At 36.3% G+C, this 24,305-nt stretch overlaps 1 protein-coding gene across 3 annotated transcripts; it reads right to left on the bottom strand.

Annotated features, from left to right (window-relative positions):
• Positions 1-866: 866 nt before the first annotated feature.
• LOC306816912 (mutS protein homolog 4-like) lies at positions 867-23,883 on the bottom strand. Of its 3 annotated transcripts, XM_079333364.1 has the most exons (20): positions 23,609-23,883; positions 21,458-21,622; positions 20,592-20,755; positions 18,528-18,638; positions 17,755-17,870; positions 16,948-17,121; positions 14,514-14,686; positions 13,687-13,754; positions 11,535-11,609; positions 11,068-11,132; positions 10,336-10,505; positions 9,385-9,521; positions 8,871-8,974; positions 7,920-8,044; positions 6,881-7,081; positions 5,611-5,729; positions 5,102-5,230; positions 3,424-3,598; positions 1,653-1,741; positions 867-1,320 (listed from the first exon to the last, which is right to left on the bottom strand). In XM_079333364.1, the coding sequence occupies exons 1-20, from the start codon at positions 23,862-23,864 to the stop codon at positions 1,135-1,137; spliced, it is 2,802 nt and encodes a 933-aa protein (XP_079189490.1). In that variant the 5' UTR covers positions 23,865-23,883; the 3' UTR covers positions 867-1,134. The 3 variants fall into 3 exon arrangements, with proteins under 3 accessions (XP_079189490.1, XP_079189491.1, XP_079189492.1); XM_079333365.1 differs by lacking the exon at positions 16,948-17,121; XM_079333366.1 differs by lacking the exon at positions 20,592-20,755 and having other exon boundaries at positions 23,609-23,778.
• Positions 23,884-24,305: the final 422 nt, after the last annotated feature.

Below are 24,305 nucleotides of genomic sequence, written 5' to 3' on the forward strand. Positions count from 1 at the left end.
AGTTAGAAACAGTGAGAAACAGAAACACAGAGTTAGAGAGGCAGTCCAAAACCAAGTTAGAAAGAGAAAAGCAGAGTCAGAGAGAGACTGAAAGGTCAAGTGAGAAGCAAAGCAAGAAATACAGTGAAAAAAAATGACTACATCTCAGCAAAGAAAGACAGGAGCCAAGGGGAACAAGTGGGCTGTCTTGACTAGGGGTGGCTTAACTTTATTGCAGGAATGTTTTTATTCTCAGCAAAACACTGCAAGGTGGACAAAGGCAAGTCCAGGTAGCAATTCAATGACAGATGCACTCCGTGGACACGCTGCTAAAGGTGAATTTACACGCAGAGCAATCCATGGAAATACAGCAGCACATGGGTTTTCCTAACTCCATTTTAATCAGGGAAATAAAAGCAGATCAAGCAAGTCAAGAATGGGAGAGCTATCCCTAGATTTTCTTGCTCTGCTCTTCTCATTCACATGAGTACCTCTGCGTGGCCTTCTGAAAAAAATCAGAGAGTTCCATTAAAGACTGCACCACTGGGAAATGTACTTACATTAGCTGTAGAAGCTGAGAGAGCTCGAGGAAAGCAAATGATGCTCAGGGATCTTCTGTCTCCTCAACATCATCTTGCATTCCAGAGATTTAATATTATGGAATCACAAAGCTCAACTAAACTCTAATTTAAAATATATATTTGTAAAAAAAAAAAAAAAAAAAAAAAAAAAAAAAAAAAAAGGCAGTAAGAAAAAATAAATAAATAAAACAAGCAGAAGAAAAAGGTGATTTCTTTTGTTTCCAAGTTATTTCCACTTCCCCCAGGATTTAGAAAAGCCATCACACCATCAAGTGAGGGAAGGATAACAATTTGGAAGGACTGTCCCAGTCCTTCCCTCTCCTCTCAGCACTGCTTTAAAATGATGAAAATTATACAATTTATCATCTAAAAGAATTGTGTACCTCATAGAAGGCAAATACTTTTACTCCAGGTATGCTGGGGGAGAGGGGGAAACCCATAAAGGATAAGGTCCTCCATTACTTCCATTACACTATGAATTAAAAATATAACACCACATAAAAAGACAGTATTAATACTGTGGGAAAAACCAGAACCATCTTGCAGTCATAAAAATAACAGCCTCTGTTACATGTTACTGTTGTTCATCATTCTTTCCGGCTGTGGGACAATTGGCTTCATACTTTTTCTTCAGGGCTTTCAAATATAAACGCAAACTGCCAGGGTCCAGTCGAGAATTTCTGGCAGCCTGAACCAATCTCATTGCTAACTGGAATGTAGCCCTCTCCTTCATCATCTCAGGACTACTCTTCTGCCTGTGCTGCTCTTAAAAATATACATGCATTAAAATATGAAATGAATTGTGTTCTATTATAAAAATACTAGTATTAGCTATTTTCCAGTCTGTTTTTCATCTCAGAATTCTTGGTTTGAATATAAACATTACATCCAATATTCCTTTACCATAAGGGCCATTTTGTGTTGTCAGCTAACAGTGACCTTCAGTATAATCTTTCAGAAATACAAATTTTAATTAAATCTCTTTTCATTAAAACATAGGAAGTGCTTATCCTGTATCCTTTCAGAAATTGAAAATACATTTGAGTTGCATAAAAACTGTGAAATACAGTATTAAAATTTTCTACTACATACCAAAATTTGTTCTGCAATGTGATTTGTGATTTCCTTTGCATCCAAAATTATGGATGATGGTAGGGAGGACACTTCTGCAGCTTTTAGTCCTAAACATATAAAACACAAATCAGGACTTTTAATGCAATTTTTATCCCTACCTCCCATTTTATGTCTTCCAGTATCAATTTTGCCTGTTTTTCTAAGGAGTGAAGATTTAATTGTTATTAAAATATTTTTGGCATATTTTATCTTTGTGTGTTTTTTGGTTTGTTTTTTTTTGGGGGGGGGGTTGTTTTGGTTTTGGGTTTTTGCTTGTTTTGGATTTTTTAAATTAATAAACAGTGAGTTTTGGAGAGTTACAAAATAAAATGTCTACAGTGTTTTAATGCTATCTCTGAAATACACCTTGACATCAAATTACTGCTGGTAGTACTGTAAATGGCTAGAATGAGACATTAAAAAAAAAAGGCACCATGGTGCCAACAGCTTTCTCAGTTCAGGTTTTTAATTGGGCAGAAAATACAGAAGTTTTGCTAACTGAACTCTCAATTATATCCAGACATCCAGTGGACATGGATGCCATTTTTCAGCTTCTTTGTTTCCAACAGCCAAACTTCCAGATACTTGGGGTAAGAAAGGTATGTAAACTTTTCTTAATATAAATTTTTTTTCCTGCCCTAACATGATTTTTTAGCTCTTTGCTTTGACTGTACTCCCAGAAAGTCTGTGGTTCGTTGGGTGGTTTAATACTGCAGGTTTAAAAATGAAAAAGTCTCATGAAGAGCCCTTGCACCCTTTCTTAGAATGTGACTTTTCTCAAATTAGGTGAAGCCAAGACATGAGCACTGAGGTCTCCTGTTCTCAGAGATGACTCTCTATACATACAGTTCTTCAGAGTTAGTGGTGGTGTAGCATCTAAAACTGAGCTTGTACTGCCACAGTTAAACAAACTTATTCTGAAATTCCGAGCAAGAAACTCTTTAAGTTCTGTTACTTGAAGCTTAACTAAAATAATTTCTAGTCTCCGGTTACCAATAGCTTGCAAAGGTCACATGCAGCTAATTTCCTCCTGATTAAATGTTACCTAAATCAAGGAATCAACATTCAAATCTCGTACTTGGAAGCATACAGATTTCTTTAGATCTTTGTCATTCACTCTTTTCTTTATTGACCCATAATTAATCAATCTCTACAATCTACACTATAATTTATTCTAAAGTTAAAAGAGAAATAAATCCACTTTACAGAGAACACTGATGCTTTTGTACATCTTCTCAAAATTGTCTTAGGCTGATATACTGTAAAATTCCTCTCTTTTTTAAAGAAACTTGATTCCTTTTGGGTAATCAAAAAGGGCCAACCTGCTGTTAACCAGCCATACCACTGATTATGGCAGACACATCTTGAAGTCTCTCCAGAAGAAACATTCACTTCCGTAAGTGCAGATTCAATGAACTCCAATAGCATGTGCTCAGAATGACTCAACTCATTCAAACAGACATGAATCAAGGATAAACGGACAGCAGGAAAATTTAATTTTTTTTTCCTCTATAAAATATCAAATAAGTTCTTCATACTACCTGCAACTACTCTCCCTCTATGTAGTTATTTAAAACACACACTGATTTGGGACAAATTTTAGATCTGCAGATCTCTGTATCCCTCTCTTTGAGAGAGACACAAACTCAAGAGAAACCTGTCATCAGAAAAAATACTGCTAAATGCCTAATGACAGAAATAATATCTTGTGTAACTTTTTCCAACTGTAAGTCACAGTGCAATCCATTACCATAGTTCTTTTCCTCTGTATATCCTTTAGAAAGTGCGTAAGAGTAAGCAATTTTCTCCTTATTTCCAGCACTGCTTCTCACATGTTGCACTTCAAAGTGGCAGTTTTCCACATTGGGATATAAAGCATCTATATGACACAGTTCCAGGAAATGTGTAGCAAACAGTGTAAATGCCTAAATAAGGAAACAAAAAAAAACCAAAAAACCAAATTTATTTTGGCAATGATCCAGAAATAAATAATAGTAAATAAGAAAAATTAAATCATCTCACAGATGTTCAGGTTTTCCTCCAAAACACTGAAAAGCTGTCTTTATATTACTAAGGCAAATGAAAATCCTTAAGGGATGCCTTCTGCTGTTGGCAAGTACATCTTTTCCAATTGGGGATTCTCCTGCTCATTTCTCAATAGCAGGAAAACAGTATCAGAAACAAAAGAAAGAAAGAAAATCCATGATGCTTACAAAATCTGACAAGTGTCAGGAATGACTGTCAAATGGTTGCTTAATTCTCTCAAGGAATTCTTTATCAAAAGTACAAGTGACAGAAAGTATCTGAGTTTTTCAAAACAAAAAACCCACAAAAGTACTCTGAATAAACTCTGAGGACAAACACCTGCACACTCAACAGGTTTGTAACAGCCACCTGAGCTTGATCACATAACTAGATATAGAGGTGAATTTTAGCAATCCCTCTAAAATGATCTTCCACTCTCCTAAAGAAGTTTCTGTGACCGATTTCTAAGTTGTTTGGAACTACAAGGTAACCACCAGGTAAAGAGGTTCACCTTTAACATTCAAGCGCAAAGCAAACCTCAAACCAAAGTAAATACAGCAAAACTAAACAGACCGGGTTATTTCTCTTTCTAGACAACTCACAAGTTTGCAAGCAAGTTGGAAAGATATGGTGACCAGGGTACAGATTCTAGATGAACTAGAGTTACTTTTCATCACAGTAGCTTGTGTTATGCTGTTTTGGGTTTGTGACCAAGACAGTACTGATAACTCCCCTGTGTTTTAGCCACTGCAGAGCACCATTTGCACAGCACCAAGGGCTGCTCTCCTCCTCACCCTGCCCCACAAGCAAGCAGCCTGGGGCTGTTCTTGGAGCTGGGAGGGGACACAGCCAGGATGGCTGACCCCAGCTGACCTCAGGCATATTTCACACCATACCACACCACCACAATAAAAACTGCAAGGAAGGAGGAGGGAGGAGGACGTTCAGCCTCTCTGGGAACAATCCGTACGAGGAAACACAGCACTGCAGGAAATGCCTAAACATCTGCCTGCTGCTAGGAAGCAGTAAATGAAGTCCTTGTTTTGCTTCTGCATACTGCTTTCCTTTACTTACTAAACTCTCTTCCTCTCAGCCCACAAGTTCTTGTACTTTCGCCTTGCTGATCTCTCCCCATGTCACTATGAGGAGCAGGCGAGCACCTGGCTGGTGTTCAGCAGCTGCCTGGGGTTTAAATCACAGCAGCCAGTGAACAGAACTGCAGCTTATGTCAGCATCTCATTCCTCTATCACCGTAATTCTTACTGCCCACCAGTTATGAAAAATATCATATTTAGCCAAGAAATCTTCACAAAAACCCATATCAAATTCTGAGAAAATACTCTATTTACTTTCAGGATGACAAAACAATTGTAAGGCTTACATTTCTTTCAAAAGGGAATTACCTTTAAGTTCAACAGGTATTCACAGGCAACATAACAAATGCCAATACCTTCTTCGGCACTGGTACCTCTGCCAAGCTCGTCGATAATGATGAGTGACTTATCATTAGCATTTTGTATGATGTACGTTATCTAGAAAAGTATTCAAACAGCTGTCAATTTCAATCAAACAAAGACTCACACTACAGCACTCTTCCACTGAACATATCACTTACCCTCAGAATTGTATCAGTTTGTGAGAGGAAATTGAGAGAGCTTAGGCCCTTACAAATGATTATTTAAAGTCTAAGCAAACCTAAAAATGTTGAAAGTACTGGTCAACAAAGCACTGATTTTTACTCACATTAGAGTATCCTTCTACTTAGGAGACGCCTGGTTTCCTTTATAATAGATGAAGGCTGAATTTTTTACTGTTTTTCAAAGTACACTCTTTCAGTGGATACATACTGGTACAATTTCTATTAATTTAACAGAAAAAATGCCCTTTGGATCTGGATAACTATACTTCATACCTCTTTCATTTCCTTCATGAACGTTGATGCATTTGTTTCAATATCATCATCCATACCTATTCTGGTAAAAATCTGCTCTGCAATTCTAAAAGAACAGTACTCTGCTGGGACATAAGAACCTACAAAGCAAGTAAAATACAAGTTTGCCTCACCATTATGACACTTGGCCGAAGAGGTCACTGAGAAATTACTTTTACACTTGGTTTTATGTACAGCAGAGAATGCATCTTACTTTGATGAAGTCATTAAGACTACGCTCTACCATTAATTTATAAGAAAAAACATTATTATATAGATAGGATAATTAAAGAAGCTTATCACTGAAACTTTTCAGAAATCATATGCCTGAAATTGTTTGTGAGTCTAAAGGGATGCAGAAAAAACAATGAACTCCAGGATTGTTTTACATTTCTGTGGACACTGATTTACTAAATCCAAAAAAACTTAAGTTTCCCAAAATCAAGATTATGTTGCCTTTGTCAGATTTCAAAGCATAGTAGTTTTATCCAAAAGGAAAGAACAGGAACCTTTTGCCAAAAACTTCACACTCAGCTTTATTCACATTCAACTCATGTCTTTGAGTGCAATTCCTCAATAACTTGCAGTTATTGGGGACTGAACCCACAAATGCGTGATGGCTAAATTTTATTCTCCACTGCTAAGTAGCTTCATTCTATAGAGTTGGATCTTTGACTTGTGCTACCTGACTTACTTTTAAGAAAAAAGTCATGAGCAAATCATGAACTTAGGAATGAGTCTTTTATAACTTTAGTCACAGAGCCTTGCAGCATTTGTTACTACTTTTATCCAAAGTAGTTGATTGTTTATCTATTAATTTTACTTGTCTGGAAACATGTTTCTCTACGTAATTTAGGTATGCTCCAGGTCACGTGTTTCTTCTGGATGACTAACACACGTGTCTGACCAGCACACTTACACTGGTAAGGACACTATCAATCTAGCCTAAGGTGCTAGACTGGGTTATGGTGCTCCAAAGAACTAGGGCATGCAACTGTCCTTCTCTGAAGATAGACTGGGGAGACTTCAGGATACACAAATGGGGCCCCAGAAGTTTCCAGGGGCAGATGAAAAACCTTAAACAAGGTGTAAACAACACAAGAGCTGGTAGAAAAAAGTGGACTACAAATTACCTGTTAATATTTTATTTAGATATAACATTATTCTGGAAGCTAAATCATTCAACTATAAATATTTTTAACCAGAAAAAATGTGCTGCAGAAGATTATTAATATTGTACACTCTTACTCACCAATCTGTGCCATAATTTGACAGAGAGCAATCTGTTTCAGGTATGTTGATTTTCCACTCATGTTTGGTCCTGTAATAATGACAAAATTGTTGCCCTCTGTCAGGTACGTGTTGTTGGACACAGGTTTTTCCATAGCTATCTTTTCAAGAATGGGATGCCATCCCTGCTTGATTGCTAAAGTATCAGTAAATTCTGGACGAACTAAATGAGTAAAAAATATGTAAAACATTGAGGAGTTAGTGTGGGAACCTTTACATTATTAAACTAGTATGTTTTGAAATAAAGTTAATTCTTCCAGAGCAGAGCTCTTGGGAAGAATTACTGGCCACTTTCAGGTACAAATTCTGATTACCATTAAAGCCTTCATCATTTATGACTACAAAAGAAAACAACAACTAAAACTTTATTTCTAAATTAGTGTTCTGTGTTCTGTTTGTTCTCTAGTAAATAGGGCTGGACTCCAGTAATAAAAATGGAAAGAGCTGAAGTATTTTTACAAAGTACGGGAGCTGTGGACTTCTGTTACTTCTACATTTGTATCCTGTATTTGCATGGTAAACAAGAAAGTAGCATTCCTTCTATTTTTGTTGTATGCTACCATATTGATTATTTTGGAATGTATCATGCCCACAAAGATCCAGTGGATGCTGGAACTATCTCTATGAATTTCTGTATGAGCACAGTTTTCTTCTGAACCAATTACATGTGACTCCTCTTTCTGTACTGGCATTAATGGAACAGGACAAAGCATAAACAGAGAATGTCCATACACTTCATGCTCTTGAACAGAACATGCTTATTAAACTGTCTCTTTTGAGAAGAATGAGTGGGAAGGCTTATGGTAGCTAACTAGAAGAATTTAATTTCAATGAATGGAAGGAGAAAGAACATCAGCATAAAACTGGCAAAGATGGACCAGAGACATTCACCTGCAGACTACTGAGACAGAAAAAGAAATGGAACCAGACCAAACAGCCTGGTTATTCCCCATCAGAAGGGCCTTTGCCTGGCCCATAACAGAATCAAAGAAGGAACTTACCATAATCAGAAAGAGTGCAGGCGTGGGCAAATGAAAGCAGCATATCCAGCATAGACACAATGTCAGACAGCTTATACAGGCAATGAATGTGTTCATAAATCTCATTCAGTAGTTTACACACTATTCTGAAATAAGACACTGCTTCAGCTGTTGCACTGCACATCCTGTCAGTTTACACAACTTCCAGAAATACAGGAACTATCATGTTCATACCACATACAGTAGGATAAAATGTCACTCATAAAACCCAATCACGTCTACCAGATGTGAACAAATGTATAAAATTCATGAAGTAAATTAAGATCTTGTACCATCATCTCAGCTGACATTCTGCTGATCAGACACAAGACACATAGCTCAGCTACCAGCAGCTCATATGACAGCTTCACACAGAGAATGAACTCAAAATACAGCTATCAAATCAAGTATATTTCATTAACATGTGATTGTGAATCTAATTCCCTCAGACTTTCATGTTAAAAAAAACCCTACATGGTTGCTAAAAAGAATTTCCATTCCATTGGCAGGTAACATTACACTTCCTAAGAGTGAATCAGAGGTGAGAGCAACACGACAGGCAGCAAGGACAAGATACAGAAATAGACAGCTCTACTCTAAATATAAGGAACTAACTAAAAGTAATGATTATGCATTACTGATATGAAACACATTAATTGTGCCATTTTTTGTATATAATTTACCCATCAAAATTTTATATGATGACCACTTCTATTAATAAATGCAAATATATTTGCAATCATGCTTAATACAATGCACAATTTATGGAGGTTTTTTGTCTCAGGAGGTACACTTGAATAGTGTTGCTTTAGACTACCTCTGTAGGTAGCCATAGCTTAACAGAAATATAGCTTTAAAAACGCATGTAATTAGCTGATAATTAGAGAAAATAAGCTTACTTAGCGAATATTAAATAGTTTTAACAGGTCTTACAAGTAGGTCATGTGATATATTTCTCTCAGGGACTCCTGACATCTTTCATTCATTTTTATTAAATCTGCTGAAGTGAAGCTGTACGTGTTTTTAATTTTCGTGATCTATGGGGAATTGAAACCAACAATAAGAGGTTGCTTTATTATCAGAAGGAAAAACAGCTTCTAGAAACCAAATTGGAAACCATATGGAGAAACAAAAGAGAAAAACCAGTCCAGTTTCATTTTTACTACATATATTTTTATGAAAATTCCATTTAAGATAACAGTTAGTAAGATATACAACTTTATTCTTACACAAAACACAGTTGCATGTACATGCAAATTTGTGATTATAGAACTGTATATAGGGTAGTTACAAAGGCATCCCAACTAAAACTTCATTTACTTCTAAGTATCTTCACTGAAATTATTTTTGTTGTTGGTTACTGCATAATGTGTGCTTTTAAAATGCATTATATATCATAAATAAAGTGTACAAATATATTATGCTAAAATATAGTTTGTACAGATACCTTTGTAAATTCTGAAGGAAGCTGGCCATTAGGTAATGCTGAACAATCAGCATTCATCTGGATAAAAAATCCACGAGCAGAGCTGAAGCTTGTTTTCATTGGCAGACTGTACTTTTCTGCAAGTTGTGTTATCATACCTACATAGCACAGGCAAAAATTTCACCCAGATTATGAATGTTCATGTACTCCCCTCCCCTCTACATGTGATGCTACAAAGATGGAAACTGCTAATGGAAGGTTCCAGAAATACAAACCAGCACCATCTGTATTTTTCACTACATATGAATGTAAGATTAGAACAAAACAGAAACTTCATCACATATGATAGGTGTTAAAATTTCTGATGCTCTTTTAGGTTTCCAACTACAGACTAAAACTAAGATAGTCCTTGAGCTAGAAATCAACAATCAGTTTCAGAAGAATTTTTTTCCTTATATTTTGACATAATGGTAAACAGGAAGGTTACTGAAACACAGCATTGCACATCATGCTAAAACTCATTTTGTTCCTATTCCAACACTTACTAGCTTAGCTAAAAGGTAGTCCACAGATAGATCAAGACTGCTTAAAACACAAAGAACAAAGAACTCGGCTATTTTAAATGAAGAAGCTAAAACAAAGATTTACATGCTTTATGCAGAATGTTTTAGGTTTAGTAATTCTGTCCCATTATTTCAACTTTTTTGCACTTTAAGAGGACAAGGAGTAACAGAGTTGGGAATACAGAAATCACCAAGTAATCAATTTTATTAAAATAAAATTGAGTTTTTCTCCAGAAATGGAGAATCTCAGTTGCTTATCAATGACAATCAATTAATATCAATACTAAATACTTTTTTACATATGAGAAGGATATAAAACATATATAACTACATTAAATTACATGGCTTCTATAGGTCAAGTGCAATGTACTTTCAACTCCAAATACATACAATTTTAGTTTAGAAATACCTGCTATGTCATCAACAATTTCCGTGTATGTTCTACGAGCTATGTCAAGGTATGCATTGATGTTAGGCTTAACAGCATAGCACTTCTGGGTCCTCATACTCAAACATCCCTTTGTGTATCTTGTATCATCATTGATTACACTTGTAATCTTTTCAAGTATAATTCCAAACCTGCAATATCAGTTGTATCACTAATTAGATACATCATACTTCATAATTTTTACTTGCAGTATCATTGGCAAATTACAAGTAGCAGTATTACAAATAAGTGACGCTAATTTTAAACTTTCTACTGTTAAAAAAAAACCAAACAAACTATATTCCATTTCTATTTTCAGAATGAAACCGTGAATGAACCAAAGTCTGACTAAAAATACTATTCACATCTTTGGGAGATATAAATTATTTCTCAAATATACCTTTTTTTCAAATACACGACACTTGATTTTTGCATTATTATGGAGACTCTAGGAAAGCACTACTCTTGCCTTTTCAGAATTATTTCTAAGGGAGTTCAGCTCAGCAGCAACTCCACTATCACAGCTAGCTCTCTTGCTTTTATCCTGGATTCATTAGTTGAAAATTAGATTTGCTGACAATTGAAATCACCTTTAATCAAAAGAACTGAGCTCCACCCATAACTACAAAAAAGCAAGGATGCAACATCTTTTATCTTACAGGCACTTTTGACATGAGAGTTTCTAACACAGTAGCTAAGTATTATGATAAATACCTGGTATCTTCAAGAGAGCTGTAATAAGCCTTTAGCAGCTGTGTGTTACAGTTTCTTAAAGCAGCCTGTTGAAGATTAAAATATGGACATGACAGTTACTTCTTTTTGCAGCCTTTTTAAAGGCCTGAAAGCTTTCAGACTCAGTGGGGCTAGTCAGCAATTGTAGAAACAGTCTGTGGAATCTGAGCAGGAGTTTCTGTTCAAGGTTTGTTACATAATCAATTATTCAGGTAACGCAGGAACCCTGCTCTTAACAGCACAGACAAATGCGTATTTCCCTTTGGCGGTAAGGACCAATGTACTGTGCTGGCAGTGTTGTGTTCCGCAATTATATTTATTTTTCACTTTATCCATCCCTTCCGACTTGAGACAGTCTATGAAATTTAATAAAGTGCGCTCATGAAAGTAAAGACAAAATGATCTGTATTTTATTTTCAAAAAAAGTAAGAAGAACAAAGACTACTTACTTTCAGAGGTTCCACAAGTTCTAAGGTATGTTTCAGGTAGATTAAATTAGTTATTTTTGATTCAGCAGTTTTAGCCTGTTGAAAAATTTTCCAAATATTGGAGGTGTTTGTATGTATGACTGTTCTAAAAAGTATTTAAGAACTAGCAGAAGTCATTTTTTTAACAGTAACAGGTTTATATATTTAACAAAAATTCCTGAAATGCTTCATAAGCACACTTCAACAACTTTGTGTCTGCACAAAAAATGTTTACCTAAATTTTACACTGTCTGCTGTGATAGTTTGTCCATCAGTAGTTAAGATTTTCCTGTTTGAACTGATGACTGACTCTAAGAACACTCTGCTAGCCCAAGCTGTGAAAACTTTTCATGTTCTATGGATACTTAACTCTATGCAAGCTCTACACAACTTGTAGACTTTTTCAAAGCAAATACGTTATGTATTATAATGAAGCACACCACCTTTCCCATTAATGCTGTTACAGGAATTTTAACTGAACTAGTGTAAAAAGTGAATCTCTGCATATGATACACTTAAGCCCAAAGGCAGTAAATAATTTCACCATTGACATGATTTTCCAAGTACTACATCGCAGCAAGATCAGATGAAGCACAGTTTTTGAAGTATAAGGCTTTTGTCCCTTGGAGTCCCCTTGAAGTGCCAGGTGTTATTTATAAATAACAATGAAAAATCAACGAATCAACGAAAATCATCAATGAACAGCAACAAATATGAGGTTTTTTTTAAAAAAAAAGACAGTTAGTCCCTCCTAGAAACTCATGCTTTTTCTTAACTACTTTGTAACTGTATGACATAACTTGGAGAGAGAGCGGTTATTAAAAAAAAAAAAGTTGACCTTTCCAAAACTAATTTTTAAAGTACTGGACTTGTCTGCCCAGGGAGGTGGTGGAGTCACCATCCCTGGATGTATTTTAAAAAAGACTGGATGTGGTACTCGATGCCATGGTTTAGCTGAGGTGTTAGGGCATGGCTTGGACTCTGATCTTGAAGGTCTCTTCCCACCTAGTGATTCTGTGTGATTGACAACTTCCTTAGGATGAGAGAATGCTCATGCTGAACATACCACTCACACATTCAGTAACTGAAACTCTAGGCTTCTCATATGTGCATCTCATCTGCTGACTGGTGGAAGGTTTACAATGAAAATTTTTATGGAGAGTAGGAATGAAAAATACCAAATTGCCTAATCTAGCATTTGATAAAAGTGACTGAGCTAGCACTTGATTAAGCATGTCTTTTGCATGAATAGTAAGCTCTGCTATACTGGAACCAGCCAATGGTGAAACCATTGCAGTAAAAATGTTTGGTGTACATTATCTTATGCATACATAAAAGCATCCTGTGTGACAGCTTCCATCATGCAGATGAACTCATGAATTTATGTTACATATTTTCCACAAGGAAAGCTAGAAGCAATAATCATGCTGGGTTTTGATTATGTCATTAAAGAGATTTATCTGCATTTATTACTGTCCTATTTGAGTCTGTACCTGATTTCTTTAACTACAGTTAGACAAATCCTTTATCTAAGCAGGTAAATCAGCATGTGAGAAGACACAGAGGTGAAAGAGTTGTATCTAAGATGCTGGCACACAAACATAAACATAAGGAATCATCAACCTCAAAAGCAGTGGCAGAAATACCCAACTCAAGGACAGTAGGCAAATGTAACTTTTAACACCACAGTTTCAATATGCTTAGTGGAAACAAAGTTGAGGTTCGGTAACCTCAAGCTCACTATAGTTAACTCTTAGGTCTGGTCTCAACCAAGATTCACTGGTGAACAACATGTATTTAATCCATTTAGTATTTGTTATACATGTGTTAACTTACAGACTGACATGTGAGGCAAGTTCTGATGAAAAAAACAATCTTGCTTTTAGACATTACAGTCACTAGGACTATAAGTCACTAAATGCTTTTTCTTTCATGCTGATGTGAAGAAAATTCCTCTCAGCTGAGTACCGCTGAATAAAATGTACATTTATGAAGAATAAAGGTGAGGAGAGATGAAAGAGTAAACATTTTGGAAGTACATTTGCATAAACTAAGATGAATTACAGATATCACATTTATATATTGCATGTTGTAGACAAATAATTAATTTTCCAAGGTGTATTCTGAAACATACTGTATCCTGCTTTGGAATCTGTACCAAAACTGAAAGTAGTTGTTCTGTATCCAGGAATTTTGAGATAACTGTAAAATGAAAGTAGACACATCAGAAATGAAACTGAAAGATGTATTTTCTTTGAAAGCACACAGTAACTCAGCTACACTAATGCTAATCCTTTCCTTACAATCTATTGTCACAAATTATTGACAGGGTAAAAACTAGCTTAGAAATAGCTAATATCTGAATCCTTTTGTCATAACTATGCGTATGACTCAGTACACCTCAGCATGCAGTGATTATTGTATGGACAGACTTCTATCCATTCAGAAATACTTTTTTTCTTAGATTGAGTCAGATTTCTCTCGTGACACAGATAAAGATTACATGATTCAGTTTCAAGTGTACTAATTCTAGTATTGTATTTTACCTTTCTCTGGACCATGTTTTATGAAGCAACAGGAAAAATATATTTATATGCTAGTCTGACTTAAGCAGTGTGTTTGCCTTTCCATGTATGCATTATATATACTTGTACACAGCAAACATAATGCAGAACCAGCCACAGCGGTAAAGCGACAAACTCCAACTCTTTCAAAAAGCAAGTGGCTCATAGACTTCTACACACTTGAGCAGAGAAATGCAACTTTTCTAAGCAAAATACTTGAGAAAAGTAATAGTATGATAATACAGATTACTTTAAAAAGTTAAGTGTTCGCTATGTCACCTAACAAACCACTAAAAATACTTTTCAAACATACTGAGTCATGCTATACACTTTCCTATATCAGAAAAAACATGTTTAAAAAGAAATAGAGTATAGGTGTTACAAAATATACTGATACCTGCTTGAAGACCAAAAAAGAGCTCCTCATCCTGGAGTAATTCCTGAACACAGTCCAGTCGTGTGTTAATTGTTTCAGCATCAATTGGAGGTTCCAGGATATTGGATCTAAGTCTTCGACTTCCACAAGGAGTTTTAGTGTAATTTAAAACACCAAGAAGTGTGTGACCATTCCTTTGAAAACAAAATAGATGCGAAGAATACATGCACCAAAAAAGAGATGGCATGTGTCGGGAGACATTTACAGGCAAGAGTATCCTACAAATCTGAGGCCTGCTTTTGCAAGCTTAGCATCTCCCTGTTGGCCACGTATATTATATGAACTACTGCAGTATAGGAAGCTAGGTAATTCAATGTAACTTAATATAATATTAGCCCTCAATTGTATCAGTATAGAAATACATTCGTACTTAGCATTTTATTCATATTTTGTAGTAGTATTCTACTGCAGTGGTAAAGTTCACATTTTCCCTCTCAATAAAACTAATTAAAAAGGAACAAACCAAACCCTACACAAGGAGGCAAATTATGAAGTTAAAATCAGAGATATCAAACACTAATCAGAACAATTTATTTGAAATACATTTCTGAAAATAATTTAAAATAGACTTAGAAGTCAAAAAGCAAAATAATTTTTGGTTTTATTTTTTTTAAGAACATATTTCAATCAACACAGGAGCTAAATAACATACTTATAATTTGTAAGTACTGTTTTTATCTTTATGGCTTTGACATGTTACGTATCCCAGGGTTTCACACTTAAGGGTGATTGCACCTTTGTAGAATAAGCCATCTAGAATATTTACACCTACTACACAGTTCAACAGTTTTAGAAACCAGAAATCTTCTATGCTATTGGCTGGAAGAAGACCCATGAAACACCAGAGCCATAATAGCATCGTGATTTAAACCAGAACTTGAATAGGAAGAAACCTGATACAAGTACACAAGACAAACACCATGAAGACAGGTAGGCAGGGGGGTAGAGTGAGCATCCCAAAATACCATGATATAAAAAAGCAAAGCAAGAGTCAAGAGAGTGAAAACAAAACAAAAAAAAACCAAACAAAAATAAAATAAAAAAAACCAAAACCAATGGCAACAAAAAAAAAAAAAAAAAAAAAAAAAAAAAAAAAAGAAACATAAAAAACAAAAAGGGAGGAAATTCAGACCCAGTCATATTAAGGGTGCATTTACTACCCAATGCAACCCTTAAGTGACAATACTTGAGTGGAACTCCATTTGGGAGAGTATTCACAGTGCCCGTCTTTAGTAAACTGAGGACTTCTTTCCCTGCACAGTTAAATGAAGAGAGACAAGTCCCCCCAGAATTAAAAGTGGCACACAAATTTGACTTAGATGTTCCCAGTGTGTGCCTGTACTATTTACTTTTACTTGCTGATATCTAATACAAAGATATGTAACCAGGCTTTGGGGCTAAAATCTAGGTAATAAAAATAGGTATGTTTGGCTGATTCAAACTTGCCAGTGGATCAGCAAAAATTCTGAACGAATAATGCTGAAAAAGCCCCCAGAGAAACTTCAAGCATTTTATTTACTGTTGCTCAGCTCCTCCTGTAAGCACCTTCCACTCAAAATCATCTGTGAAATTAGGAACAGAAACATATATTTTCAGAAAAATATTGCTCCAAAAGTACCTTCCAATATAAGGAATTACGTGGTTCTACTGTATCTCCCCAAGGACAAAGCTCTTATGAACAGTACTGGGAGATTCAGCAATGTCCAGGCTCCCCCTTTTATAGCAGGGTGGACATCGCAACAGAGGTAAATCTCAGAATCCAACAGGCAGCAAAACACAAGTGCCGAGTATTTCTCTTGCTAACCACGAGTGCAACAGTCTGGAGAAGGGAAGCCTTGAAGTTTCTTCTGCCTACGAGGCAACCAACTGCCCATGAAGGAAGTGCCCCAAGCATTGATCTCAATGTGGAAAACCACCATGCAATCAAGTACCACATTGCACATTCCCATCATTACAGCAATTACTCTCTTTCCCACCATTAGATCTAAAACAAAACCACTTTTCAAGGCTGAAGCATGTCTCTTGGGTAAAATGAGTAAAATTCAGGTGTTTTAATTCAACATGAGAAACTTGCAGAAATATCGCCTCTTTCATTACTTAGTCTGCCAAATTTTGCATAAATAAAATTTTAAAATATATGAATAAAACATAAACATCAATGCAAAGATGACTATGCATCATCTCTTTCTACAATTCACTTTAGGGTTTCCTGTGCTAGAAATTTTGTGCTGAATTGTAACATACTTCTCTGTCAAAATATTTTTAGAAGCTCTGAATGGTATGTAAGTTCTCTCATTTACAAATAAATGTAACGGTCTGCTCTTTGACACAAATGTCAAGGAAACTTAGCGAAATCCATCTTTATCAAAACATAACTTGGAAAAACTATTCTTACCGAGAATCTCTGTTATTAATCACTAGTTCAAGATTTTGTGCTGATGATGAATCTAACATAGCTGTTTTCTCACTCCCCTGGAAACGCACCTTGAGTGATTTAGGAGCATAAACGGAGTTTTGAATAAATTCAACGTATTTTAGCAAAGCTGCAGCAGCTGCGAGACAGTAATACCTTGAAAAAAAAAAAAACCTTTTATGCATGTTGAATACTGTTATTGAAATACCACAAAAGTAGTGCACTACAGCAATAACATTCACACTATTCACTTTGTGGCTTGGCAAAACTCCTGTCATTGAGAGCACTGAAAAAGCAGTATATTTCAAATATGCACAAAGCCATGTGTAGTGAACTTATATTCATGCAAGTCAAATATTAATAAAAGTTTGAGTCTCTGTACACTCTACAGGCCACACTGTATTGCTGGGACTGTGAACATATATATTTCAATACACACATGGGACTTGAACACTGGTCCCCATAGTATCAATACTTAAAATTAATTGTTGATACATAGAAAATACTTGCTGAGCCCAGTAAGAAAGGCAATCATAGCTCCTAAAAGGTATCTTTAAGGAAAGAATGAAAAAGATGAAGTGTGAAAACTCAAAAAAACCCACTCAATCACGTAACAGGCTTTCTATTTACATTTCTAGATCTATCAGAAACACTGGAGGGCAAAATAAAAAGACAGCCCGTTTATGATTTTCTAACTTTTGCAACATGACACAGACATTAATTAGTACATAAAATGATTTTGTTAAAAACTTATTTGGACATAGTATGCTTTTTCTTGTTTAAACATACTTTGATTGGACTTCCATGAAAATGGTGCTAAATTCAGATGCACACAATTGTTCAATGTACTCCAAACCCTTAGTTTCATTGAAGTATTTTCTCTGGACAGTTGAAAAAGTCACATTCTGTGAAGATGGGGATGAAAGGAAACAGTTTTAAAAGTTATATCAGAGGGACTTCTGTATTTTTCTAGTCATACATGCTTCCAAGAAATTTATTGACTGATTCTGCAATTTGTCTTCATAGAAGTATTCATTCCAGCTTATTAGCATAAGCAGGTCAATGTCACTGACAGTGTGTGATGCACAAGTGATTTGATGCATGCGAGAAAAAGAGGAGAGAGGTCAGCAGGTAGGAGAACACTCAGGAAGAAGCCACCACCTCTGCAGGCACGAAGCAATTCAAGTAGCAATTAATAGTTGCACCAGCCCCATTGACTCATCGGGTTGAGCAAACAAGGGAGAAGCAAAGAAGAATGCTTGATTTTTTAATTTCTGTATCTTTCCTAGATTCTCTATTACTCAAATTACACAATGCCACAAATTCAAACCTTTCAGCTTTCATCAGCAGTATATCTATTTCTGTCATTGTCAGTACTGGAAGCAGCAGCATGGGAGCTGCATTTTGTTTATTCACTAACATTCTAAAACTAGACCTGAAAATCATAGAAAACAAAATCTGCCTGCACTTAAGATTTTAAAAGTTGTGTAAAACTCTCAAATCAACCATCATACAAGTGATCAACAAGAACTCTAAAACACTGAATGAAATTTAAACCTTACCTTGAAATGCTCTGTTACCAGACTGAACAATTTTGTTGTATTCCCGGCATCACAAGCAGTGTTTGACATTATTATTTCTAGTGGTGTTAAAATCTTGAGTTTAGTAATAACCTGAACAAAAAAATTCAAAATAGTTCAATAAAATAACTATATAATCTAAAATATTTTAAAAATAATGAACAGCATTAACAGGATAAGGAATTCTTGTATTTTAGCATCAGTTAGAGTTCCACATTTTCTGCTAACTTCTACAATAATGAGTCAAATTCATATGTATCTAAATATACACAAAACTAAAATAAAAACAATCAAAATTCAGAGCTTATCCCCTGTTGAAATCAAACAGATTTGAACACAGAATCCTGTTTTCCCTTGAAGCAAGAGATAAAAATCCGAAACTATATTCCATGGCTATGATGGGCAAGAAGAACTTATTTCACCAGACGGCAGCTTTCTGGGCTTGCAGCAGAAGATTAATGGTGCTCTGGATAATGAAGAAATGCAACATATCTAAATACTACTACTCTTTTGACTGAGACTAGTTTTTTATTTTGTTTTAACCTCCTCTGGTAACATTTATCTCAGTATTACCATGGCTAAAAATGTGCATATTTTTATGTGCAGCTTTACATTATGCACGTGCCCTGTAGGGATTTATAGTAGACTGTATGCTCTTCTACTGTATAAGAAAAGACAAACAACATTATGCCTTTATGCTCATTTATACCAGCATTCACAAATTCTCAAGGGAGAAACACAAAAAAACAGATTACAGTTTAACCGCGTAGAAATAAAGATGTGCAAGAAGGGACAGATGATGTCCCAATTAAAAGGTAAACAAGCACAAAAACTACACAAAATAAATCATCTAAGGGAATCTGGGGTGGGAGGGTTGTCACCCTCATGTTTCATATCTGCAAATCACTTGAAGTTTTTTTTTCACAGTTCAGAAAATCTCCAAGAACTTAAAGAATACAAGAACAATTTCCTGAATTTATTTGCAGAACATTCAAAAACAAAAGTAAGCACAAGAGAGAGAAAATATAGTAGGTTGGATACCAATCACTAGGCAAAGGATTGATTCAGAGAGTGTAACAAAAAAGCAGATCAGCAGATAAGACAGAATTGTTGAAAGGAATAAGATGAATGCATCTTTACAAGCAGATTGTGTGAATCTGCTAGCAGATAGGGCCAGAGACTTATAGAGAAGGAAGTAACAGGACAAAGCATCAATTTCAAAAAATGTTACTAATGGACAGGACTGCTGCTTAGCCAAGGTAATGCTCAACTCCTAAACTTCAAGAACAACAAAAACTTCATAGGGCTATGAATATTAGCATTGTACATTATACAACAACCGTAATGTACAACAGAGTTGTAAAACATACATTGTACAACATTATACAGCACCTGCTTTAGCAAACAGATGTGATGGTTGTTTATATACTGAGTCAGAGCAACTTACTGTCCCAACAGGGCTTTTGTTTCTTCAAAAATTGTGAAGATGCTACAAGCCCCATTATTTTCTAGGACACATAACTACAGCAAAACCATGAAATAAGACGTTTCACTAATGCTGTTGCTGCACAAACCAGAGATTACTCACCAAATTAATGTAGAATATGTAGTACTGGCTGTAAATTGAGTGGATTTCATTTCAAACTGAGACGGAATATTTATGCAACCAATGCCAGAATTGTAATTACTCCATCATACACACAAGTACATATTTATGCAGCTCTGTTATCAGAGCTTTTGTGTGATGAAAGATATTTGTGAGTTCTACTACCATATATTGCCCTACGTCCTTCAAAATGAGGCATCTCAGTCCCACCAACAGTGTATTTTGCAGAAAGGCTATTTTTCTTTTGAAAAACATTCTTTCCTCTTTAAAATCTGAGGCACATTAAAGAAAATAACGGTTTTTCAACACTGCACATTTTCTAGAACTTGTTACTCCCACTTTTGAGAAATCTCTTCCACAAACTAGAAATTTAATTTCCCATTAGTTATAAGCTTTGTTCAAGAAAGTAAGTAAGTCACAACAATCACCCCATAAAATACCTTGGCATAAGTTGTATTGTCTGCAAATTGTGATAATATAATCTCGGGATTTTTTAAATCTATACTGGCCATTCCTACTTCACCTCTGGCAAGGCCTCTTCCTTCTACTACAGCTACAATAACTGACGCAACAGAATGAGCAGAAGCTGCAGAGGAGGATGTAGCTGTAAAACAGTCAGATATATTCAGTTACATTCAATGCAGAACAATGAAAGATTGATCAAGGAGCATCACAAACCATAGAACAAGGATAAACAAACATGCATGAAAGAACCATTATCAGTTCAGTCTCTAAGAACGCTAAATTGACTGAATTGATAATAATTAGTCACACTGTAAAAGAACTAACTTTAAATCCCACTACTGTTGCATTTCCAGAGTACATATGATACATGTAACATGGCACAAAGCATCATTACCCTATAACACCATTTTACTCACATGAAGCACTGCAAAATAAAAAAAAAAAAAAAATTACTGTGCAGGTGTCCTGAAGAATTAGTGTTCTACATCTCTGAATTTTCACATCGTGAATTTGGGCTCTTTAGTGACCACACTACATGTCCACAAACATACTTGGATTATGAACAATGTGAAAAAGTCTGAATTCTAACTATGCTGATAATCCATACATGAATGCAAAGTAAGTAGCAAGAGGATGCAATACCAAAACATCTTCTCAATATGTAAAGTAGGTTTTTTTTGCTGGCATATTGTTCCTTAGCATCATCCCCTGTAGTACAAAACACATTGTGTTTTGAGTTCGTTTTAGTATCTTAACATATCACACTAAAAATGCAACTGTTTAATAAAATAAAGTCAGAAAAGTAAGTTGGACTGTTTCCTCTAAGAGCTGTTAATCTTACCTGAATATCCCATAAGAGGGGTATGGCTTTGGCAGCCATATCTACCAGAAGAGAGAGGTGTTTTTCCTATACGTGTACTATTCAGGCCTCGCACAGAAGAAGAACTAGTGAGATTCAAAGTGTTAGCATTTTCTACACAAGAACTTTTGTCCCCAAAATAGGATTCTGAGGGGAGAGAGAAATGAGTAAATTATTAAAACAGACACAATAAATTTTTATTCAGAAAATAATATACAAAAACAGCTTACAAAACTTGGAGACATATCCAAACAAAATGCCATTCTATGAAAACTCTCCAGTGTATAAAATGAGATAAAAATTAGACTGCTTTAAAAACAAGCTTGCATTAATATGATTATTTTCTACAATGAGATTATGTGCAATACCAAATAAAAAAATTCTTTACATTATTGAACTGAAATAATACAACAGAAATCACTTTACAAATTGTCATTCCATATTTTAATGACTTCTAGATTTATGAAAGAATGCTATAAATCAACTTTATCTCATATTTGCCCATCATTTGAAAAATCATTACCTAAAACTGCACACGTTTATGAAAACCTTTTTTAAATAGCTGAGCATTCCTTTTAAAAAACAGGACAATAAAAGAAAACAAAGTATCACTTGGGAATGATAACCCTTTGAATTTATGAGGATCAAGTCACAGAAATCATATTGTAATTTGTGATGTATTTGCTAACAGCAGCTTCTTTTGCACGTGTATTTATGATCTACCTGTGTTTTTAAGTCCTGCAAATTATCTTTGTCTCAGAACACTTTCACGTTCCAATAAATTATTTAAGTAATTAACTTGTTTTTAATTCTCTTAGGATGACTGAAGACATCCTTTATTTAATTAATTGGCTTTTTAAGATTAAAAAGATGAATGAAAATATAAACAGTAGATCCACTTAAAAAACTCTAGGTGTGATAAAACATGCAAACACAAACGTTTCTGTTTCTTACAGTACATTAAAAACTGATACACAAGACAAATACTTAAGTATTGTTTTGAGATGATAATTAACTGCATGACTCTTTATCAAGGTTGGCTGGTACAAAAACATCTACAGTACTAGGGTTCTGGGGTTTGTTTGGGTTTTTTTGGACGGTGAGATGGAACTTTCTTTGTGTTTGGTTGAGAGTTTTTTTTCATCTTAAAACTAACAAGTGATAAAAACATTAGCTCAGACTCTTCAGTTACAGACTTTTTTAAGAGCGGACACATCAGCATTGCATACTGATATTTTTTTAAAAATAGCATTCACTTAAACTTTGGCATAAGTTCAGTCAGAATTTTGACAGAAGGCACTTCCTGTAGAAGGTACCGAATCTAACATAACAGGAGAAAACAGTAATTTTAAAGATCAGATGAACCAAACCATACACCGATATTTCTCAAACTCAACGTTTAAGTCACGCTCTATTCGAATTAGCATTCTGTTTGGGGTTTTTTTAGGATTCTTCAGTAATCATATATATTACACAAACCTATTTTACCTAATTTCTAATTTATACATAATGGGGATACTTATACATCTCAATTAATTGCAGCAATAATTAAAATTATCTCCAACTCTTTTCATAGTTTCTTTTCGTCTGAAAACAGCATAATTTTTACTTTTTTTGCTGCGCGCCAAGATACAGACTTTGATAGTAGATTCTTCTAAAGGATGGCAAATAGCAGTATTGCATTGTATGTAGGAGCACAACATTCTTACCACACATCGAGACCGACAGGCACTTAAAACTGTTTCAAAGACCAGGCAAAAAAATAAAAGTAAACCCAAAAAACATCAACAAAACTTCCAAAATAACCAATATATCAAACACAAACCTCATAACCAACATTTCGGTTCTATCCTGTAAAGCAAATACTGTGCAGCAATTCAGACACGTTTGAATTGAGAATTGAATTGAGAATTCTAAAGAATATCTAAAGAAAATAAGAGAGATTTCTTTAAAGAAGTGCAAGGAACGATTTCCATTGTCCTGGCCGGCTAAATGTCAAAGGTCGCCTTGACAGTTAGTCGCTGCAGCCCCGTCTCAGTTAAGGATGGCTTTGAGCAGCTCTTTCGCAACCCGACCCGATCAAAGAGAGCAGAAGGATAACGAAATAGAGGAAGTCCCGGGCAAAGAACGTACCTCCCCTTTCGGAAACCGCCGGCTTCGCCGCGCTGGTCCCGGCAGCACGGCCTGCGGCGAGGTCTTCATCGCTGGAGCCTCCCGGCCGTGCCCCGCGGCTCGAGGAGGCCCCGGTGCTCTCCGAGCTGTGCGGCGTCTGCAGAAGCCCCAGGGTGTAACGGGGCGTCTGCACCGCCCGCCTGCCCACACCGGGCGTGGAAGAGCCGCGGCCTGTGTAAGAATCTGAGGTGGTCACCACATCGCCTCCGCCCGCCATGGCGCGACCCCTCAGCAGACCCCCCTCAGGCCCGCCCCTCAGCGCGGCCCCGCCAGCACCGCCCCCTCCAGCACGGCCCCACCCAGCTCCGCCCCTCCAGCTCCGCCCCTCCAGCACGGCCCCTCAGGATCACCCCCTCAGCACGGCCCCGCCAGCACCGCCCCTCAGCACCGCCCCTCCAGCACCGCCCCTCAGCACCGCCCCCTCCAGCACGGCCGCCCAGCACCGCCCCTCAGCACGGCCCCTCAGGATCACCCCCTCAGCACGGCCCCGCCAGCACCGCCCCTCAGCACCGCCCCTCCAGCACCGCCCCTCAGCACCGCCCCTCTGTTGCCCGACAGAGAGACATGAAACAACTAGGTTGTTTAGTGCGGTGCTTTATTGAGGGCCCTGGGGTCTGAGGACTAGCGTCTAAAGTCAGAGCCCACAGTTCTCCTTTTT

This window comes from Erithacus rubecula, assembly GCF_903797595.1.
Source record: "Erithacus rubecula genome assembly, contig: scaffold_975_arrow_ctg1, whole genome shotgun sequence".
Classification (NCBI taxonomy): Eukaryota; Metazoa; Chordata; class Aves; order Passeriformes; family Muscicapidae; genus Erithacus; species Erithacus rubecula.

Bases quoted from the DNA above. Each gene is read 5' to 3' on its own strand.
- LOC306816912 (XM_079333364.1), bottom strand. From the start codon at position 23,864: ATGGCGGGCGGAGGCGATGTGGTGACCACCTCAGATTCTTACACAGGC. The intron at 7,082-7,919 runs GTAAGTTCCTTC...TTACTCATTTAG, and splicing joins CTGCACTCTTTCTGATTATG to TTCGTCCAGAATTTACTGAT. The intron at 1,742-3,423 runs GTAATGGATTGC...TTATATGTTTAG, and splicing joins TACAGAGGAAAAGAACTATG to GACTAAAAGCTGCAGAAGTG.